Raw genomic sequence first — 6,880 nt, 5'->3', positions numbered from 1 at the left:
CGGAAGGAGAGAGAGAGAGAGGGAGGGTGACCCGACCACGTGAGTGATAATTAGATACCCTAAATACCTAGCTGTCTTTTGGTGTGGGCCCCTTCGCTCTGCACTCCTGACGTTGACGTCACTTCTCTCCCTTTTCCCAATGAGCACGCTCGCCCACATTTTCTTTTCTTTTCTATTTTATTTTTTAATTTAAATTATAATACTCCTCCAATTGAATTAAATTAAATTAAATCATCCCATGCTGAAATACTGTGTTTTTTCACAAATATATTCAATATATCTCAGAAAGTAATATATCAATTTATAAATAATATATCATTTCATTAAGAAGTCAATAACATGATATAAGTTCTAATATTTCAGTGTATATTATTATAATTATCATTATGATAAGGTTATTTTATCTTGCTATAAAACCAAATACAGCCCATATCCCTAAAAAAATTTATTATTTTTCTTGCAAATTACATTTGTGTTTATAAGTTGTCAATTAATCTGTATTTTGTGTTCATATATATGTATATATATAAAAACATTTCATACGTGGATATAGACTATAAATATAACTATATCATGTGAAAAAATTAATAAACATTTCATAAAATATAGGCTATAAAAAAATATATAAGACCAAGTTATTCACAAATTAATTTTATATTTTTTAGGTTTATTAAAATATTATATATATAAAAAAACAAACCAAGCCTCACTTGGTTTTCACCAGATTTTAAATTAATTTTAAATTAACCTGATATTAATTACAAATCCAGATTTTTTGAGCATTTAAAACCAGCCAAGTCAAGGCAGGCGAGGTTTTATATCTATGCTTGATTCTGATGCAACATTTGCCTTAAATCTGAACAAATCTTGCCAGTTGCCACCCTAGGAGTTAAGGATAGAGATAGATAATGCAGGCAGCGATGTCAGGATTACAGAAGCTATTAGTTACATAAATGGAGCAGCTTTATTCAGTGTACCAAGGAGAACGTCTATCAAAACCGAGCTCAAAAAACTGCTACCCTTGATTCACTACAGCCGCCCACAATGCTCCCCGTTTCTCAAATCACCTGTCTGAGTCTGTTTTATTTCCGCAATTAAAACTTTGTGCTTGCAAATGCAGCAGACGTTACACAACACATTAATGCAGAAAACCCACAAAAATTTAACACAAGTATGTGTTAATCTTTGGCCAGGACCACCTTTGGCTTTGTTTTGTGAATTCTTAGTGTCCTCTTAGTTATCTGCAGCAAAATATCCAGGCCTGGAGTTAGATAAAGATGAACATTACATGGAAATATATATGATCATCTCTTAAGTATAAATATGATAGAGATTACTTTTCAAAGTGTTTTTCGCTTGAAATACATCGAAATAATATTTTTTTAATTTTTTTTTTGACACGAGCACGTAAGGTAATGTCAAACATCACCTAAGAAAAACTCACCTCGTGGAGAACGACAACTTGTGGAGAAGTCAGATGAGGCCATTGGAATGGATATCGACAGCTGCGTTGTAGAGAATGAGGTCTGGTTGGAACTATCATTCTCGAGGCCAGACCAGGCATCTCGGTTTTTAGGCCACTCATCAAAGAAGGGTCGAAGAGACTGCCCGTCCTGTTTCACAGATTCCCTGGTGGTGAAATCACTACTGAAAAATGAATGCTGGGGATGATTACTTTGCAACATCGAGTTTTCAGTTGATTTCTCTGTGGGGAATGATGAGACTCTGGATTGCATCAAAGACCATGCATTGTCCAGCTGTGAGTCTATCTGAAGCCCCTTGTTGCTTCCTGAGGCTTCAGACAAGAAGCTATGCTCCCCACCTTCAGGCGTAAGTTCTTGAAGATACCTGTTTGGCATTAATATTACAAACTCAATAGAAATCTTCTTTTAATATCCATTTTGAACCCAGAAAACAATTTCCTGAGAATAACTAAATCACAAAGAGAGTCAGCAATGCTGGTAGAAGAGGTGTCAATCACCTATGACAATATTGGTCTATCTACAAGGCATTCAACATCTCACAAAAAAAAAATCTTCGTCTAAATTCAGTGTGGGATTTAGATGATTGATTTGTTTTCAGGGGGGCCCCTAATTAATGTGACACAATAAAATGAAAGGAGACCTTTCTTACGCATGTCACGAACCAGCCATGGGATGGTTCAGGAGGCTGAAAAGGGGGATAAGATTAGAAGGAAAACAACAGGAATTAAGAGCTAAACGAGTTTTGGGATCCAAATATGAATAGCAGCATGCTAAGATGTCATGACACTATTACATTCATCTAAATTTCAGGTAAGCTCATATCCAGCAGCCAGACAATTTCAACAGCTCAAAGTATTTACATCATTACATTGTGAGACCCACTTTTGTAGCTTGACTGGCACAAAAGCTTCAAGTGAGTAAACTATGGTCAACAAAGAGAAAAGCATGGGAGAAGCTCCATGCTGATGCATAGAATTGTGCTGTACTGAAGACGAACATGTCAATCTCTTTCAGGTTGAAAAATGAGGTGGCTAATATACAAAGGGTTCAATATACAAATTGACAGTTGACAATAATAGTTTATTGTTTTTTAAATTTAAAAAGAAAATTCTTTCAGATCAAAAGGGAAAATAGAGTAACAGAGAAAAAAACAAGAGAGACAGCACCTAGACATAAGAAAAAAGCTTAACGTGTTATTGGCAGATAGTAAAGAGAGTACATTCACAGATGTCTTCAAGAATACATATGCAGGATAAAATTGTAAAGTGCCCACCACACTTTTTCTCAGAAGATCCCAGGCAGCTAACCAGTCTAACATTAATTTCTGCAGAACCCAGAAGACCCCTTCTATCTTTTTACCCTTTCGACAGAAACTTGAGAGGGTTAATAAGATGCCAAAAATTTGCATGCTCAAGACAATTCAGGGTGCTTGTCAGAATTCCACAACAAACTTAACAGCAAACACAGAAAGCCAAGAAACAGACCTAAAGCAAAGACTCTTGACACTCTGTAAAAAGCAGATTTTGACGGCTATTCTTACAGACATCAGGGCCCAGAAGTCTGGACCTAGCTAAAATGAAAAGTTTATGCAGCACATCCATTACCTGGATCACAAGTCTTCCATACAATTCCTACCACGCAATTTATCAATGGGCCCAACATACGTTTTCTGTAAACAGTTAAACAGATAAAGCTTTCCTAATTTCACAGGGAAACATGTCTGAATGCGAAAAAAGAACATAAAGCGCCTAGCAATGAAATCCACACATATTGCATACCTACACACAGGATTGAGTTACAAGCTCCAATCATTAAGCAGAAAGTCTGTTGTTTTGCATGAAGAGGTTAAAGGTTTTTTTATAAAAAAAAAAAAAAACATAAATAAAGACTGAGCCCTGTAGAACTATCTTCAGAACCACCCAAATTTAGGTAGAAACTGACAACTCTCTATACTCTAAAAATTTCAAGCAATCCTTGAGCATAAAATATCTGCAAAATTACCAAGCCAACCCTTTGTCTCTCAGCCATCTTTTTCATCTAGAGAGTGAAATTTACACCCAGTGATAAGCTGAAGACAATTTATAAAGGCTGTCAGAGTTGTTGGATTATTTTTCGGAGATACAGAATGTAAAGTACCAGACCAAAGGAAGATGAAGACTGACAAACAAAAATACATTCCTTTCTGACAGTATTTCCTCTCCATCCCAGTGGACAACAGGATCCAGAAGTCGGAGCCCAACAGAAACATTAAATGTTTTTGAAACATTTCACCACCCAGATTACCATAATCCACAATCTACCTTCTAACAGGAAATGTGGTACGCATAAAAACCAAAATCTATATAGTAAAGCATATATTTGGATTAAATTCTTTTCATTTCCTAAATACCGATTACTCTAATGATATGAAAAACATGACCTTGCATGCTTGAATAAGCTCAGTGAATCATCTTTGTTATCTCATCTCAGAGTCTCTTATTCAATCTCCTGGTCTAAAAGCATCCAAAAAGGGCATAATCCATAAATAAAAGGTCAATGATACCTGTAATCTTTGGTTGGGATTCCGTAGGGAATGGAGTTCATATGATAATATGATTGGTTAGTTCCAGAAGCAGTGCCCTGGGGATTGCTATATGTGTGCAATGGAAGGTTCTGGAAGCTTCCAGTTCCACTGCTGCTTCCTGTAACAGTCAGTGATGTCACGGTGGACGATGACTGTGTCATGGTTTGTGATTCCACAGGCTTTCTTGAACGGTTGCGGCCACGGTGCATGTGGCGCTCACAGTACTTGGAGTCTGGGTAGGCATCTTTGGAGCACCTCCACTTCTTGCCGTCGGTCCTCCTGCATCGACCTGGTTCCGGATCCACCTTCTTGCCATAGAAAGTGCAATAGCTCACTACAGAATCATACTGAAAATGTTATCCAAATCCAAAACAAACAACTTCGTATCATCAATAAGACAAGCATGAGAGACACACAATGCCACATGTAATATAATATTGAACATTGTGAACAATGAGAACATGATAGTTCATTATATTAAGAATGGTAAAACCTTTACAATCAGCAGTGTCAGAAATTGGTATAAAAAAGTGATATGGCATTTCATAATCAATACAATAACCATATCACACGACTAAAGAAATACTGAAGAGAGAATCAAATCAGTTGAAAACATCTTCTGATGTCAACAATTAGAAAAATAATGGTGTCAAATGCCTTGAATAAATAAAGTATAAAATCCTTGGAGAAAGTAGCAGGGCCATGGCAAGAAAGTTTATATTAATACAGTGTACAAAACCAGTAGAAGATCGGCATTAAAATTATTATTTCTTTAAGAAATTCTGCAGAATTGGAAAAATGAAAAATCTTTTGCCCTTGAAAGCTGATATATTGATCAAATAAGTAGAAAGCCACAAACCCCAACTGTGATTCAAAAATAAATAAATTTCAGGTGCGAAAAGGGTGGTTAATGCTTTTTGGGAAGATTGAAAACAAGCAGTAAAACAAACAAAACACAGAAGTTCACGCAGATTTAAAATCAATAAAAAAGAAAAGCCAATCTTTGGAATTTTCACAATCCATATCTACCAGATCACAAGGAGGATACAAGAAGAAATTTATATTTATCAAAATAATACTTGATAATAAAGGGAATGCTTCTCCATGATAATCAAGAAAACAACATAACATATGTAAACTTGAAAGTGCTTATCCAAAAAAGAAAATGAATAAAATTGAAAAAACAAAAACAAAAAAAAAATGGAAAAGGAAAAGAGCACTAAACTCAACACGATCCCCTAATCAAATCAAGAAAAATCCAATGAAGACACTAAATCAGTAAACAATAAAAAGAAGTGAGAGTACACACAGATAAATGCAAAATATGTGTGTGTAAGAATCTACAAAGCTGGCTTACTGGTGGGATGGTGGAAGAATCTATGAGAAATGGATTCAAAGCTCCTCTGAATAGGGAGCACAAGATCAGGTGGAACAGGCAGACCTGCCACCATGTACTTATAGATCAAAGCTTGATGTTCCAGTTCTTGCCACTGTGACACTGTAAATGGTGACCTCATTGTCATCGCTGCTGTCCCCATTCCCCCAGCTGCCATCCCCGCTGCTCCACCACCTCCTCCTTCAACCCCAACCCCTCCTGCACCACCACTATTCATATCCACCACCACCACTCCAATTTCTACAACCACTAGTACTGGCCACTAACAATATTGCTACTACTCTAGTACTTACTGCTGATCACTGAGTTTAGCAGAAACCAAAAGGAAACACGGGCAGTGAGTGACAGGGATGAGGAGAAACATGGGACACGGATCAAGCTGTGTCTGAACCATTTAGTAAACAAGTGACTCTGTGTGTGTACGTACGTGCACTACTGTATGAGTGAGTGTGGGTTGTTGTTGTGTTGGGATAGGGGAGCAGTGTCTGTGAGGAGGGGATCCTTAGGGCCAAGTGTGGTCTGATTTTTATTGGGGAAGGGGAGGGGGCATAGGCCATTAATTGTAAAGCTAACTGGCTAATTATTAGAAGGTGATTTTGCTATAAGATGATGTTGTTCCATCTTCAAGCAAGCCTGTCTCTCATCAGATGTATTATTTACTGTTTAGTTGTTGGGGGGCATGGAGCTTTTGTAGCTTTTTCTCAAGTGTGTGTGTGTGTATATATAGAGCATGGAGCTACTTTGTAAGGTGTTGTCTAGTTTTTTTGTCTTGTAATTTTCTCTTCCTGTGAAAGTGATTGCCAACTGGAGAAAAGTATGAAACCCTGTCTGGTGCTTTGGGCAAGCTCTAGCCTAGAAATGGGGTGGTGAGTGGTGACAGTATTTTCTGCTTTTCATTTTTCTTATTTCTTGGAGAAGTGATTTCCACTACTTCCCTTTCCCTGCCAGAACGTGGGTTTAATGGCTTTTGGACCCACAATGAGTTCAAGTGGTTGGCAAGGCCTCGGTTTTTTCTTCTCTTGTTTTTCATGGAGGGATGGTGTTTTGGGTCAGCATGCATCACCCAAGTGGAGAGATGCTATGCTTCCTCCTCCCTCCATCAGTTCTTCGTCAACAGAAACCAATATAACTATTTTACATGATAAACCAAACACGTATGGCAATTTCTCACCATGTCAAATTTTATGTTGTTCCTTCCGAGCAGAAGACATTGCTATTTAATTTTAGGCCAAGGAATTCACCATAACAGTAAAAACACTATTTGGCTCATCTTCCTCTGTTTCATGACTTGAAATTATTGAGTCATATAAAAAATTAAAAGCTTTTAATTTATGTTAGCCTATCAGCTGACTTTAACTTAATTCTTAGAGCTGGTTTGTTTTTGTATATTTTTTTGTTTTAAATTAATTTTTTTGTGTTTTTAAATTATTTTGATGT

At 36.8% G+C, this 6,880-nt stretch overlaps 1 protein-coding gene across 1 annotated transcript; it reads right to left on the bottom strand.

Moving 5' to 3' along the window:
* Positions 1 to 844: 844 nt before the first annotated feature.
* On the bottom strand, positions 845 to 6,364 carry LOC18104178 (growth-regulating factor 4). The gene is made up of 4 exons (XM_006375921.3): positions 5,405 to 6,364; positions 4,027 to 4,381; positions 1,445 to 1,848; positions 845 to 1,241 (listed from the first exon to the last, which is right to left on the bottom strand). The coding sequence occupies exons 1-4, from the start codon at positions 5,658 to 5,660 to the stop codon at positions 1,234 to 1,236; spliced, it is 1,023 nt and encodes a 340-aa protein (XP_006375983.1). The 5' UTR covers positions 5,661 to 6,364; the 3' UTR covers positions 845 to 1,233.
* Between the last annotated feature and the right edge of the window lie 516 nt (positions 6,365 to 6,880).

The sequence above is a fragment of the Populus trichocarpa genome, chromosome 13 (genome assembly GCF_000002775.5).
Source record: "Populus trichocarpa isolate Nisqually-1 chromosome 13, P.trichocarpa_v4.1, whole genome shotgun sequence".
In the NCBI taxonomy this organism is placed as follows: Eukaryota; Viridiplantae; Streptophyta; class Magnoliopsida; order Malpighiales; family Salicaceae; genus Populus; species Populus trichocarpa.
The sequence above is the reverse complement of the archived record's forward strand: the minus strand, read 5'-3'. Positions and strand labels throughout refer to the sequence as shown.

Bases quoted from the DNA above. Each gene is read 5' to 3' on its own strand.
- LOC18104178 (XM_006375921.3), bottom strand. From the start codon at position 5,660: ATGAATAGTGGTGGTGCAGGAGGGGTTGGGGTTGAAGGAGGAGGTGGT. The intron at 4,382-5,404 runs GTAAGCCAGCTT...ATGATTCTGTAG, and splicing joins ATTCTTCCACCATCCCACCA to TGAGCTATTGCACTTTCTAT. The intron at 1,849-4,026 runs GTATCATTGACC...AATGCCAAACAG, and splicing joins ATCCCAACCAAAGATTACAG to GTATCTTCAAGAACTTACGC.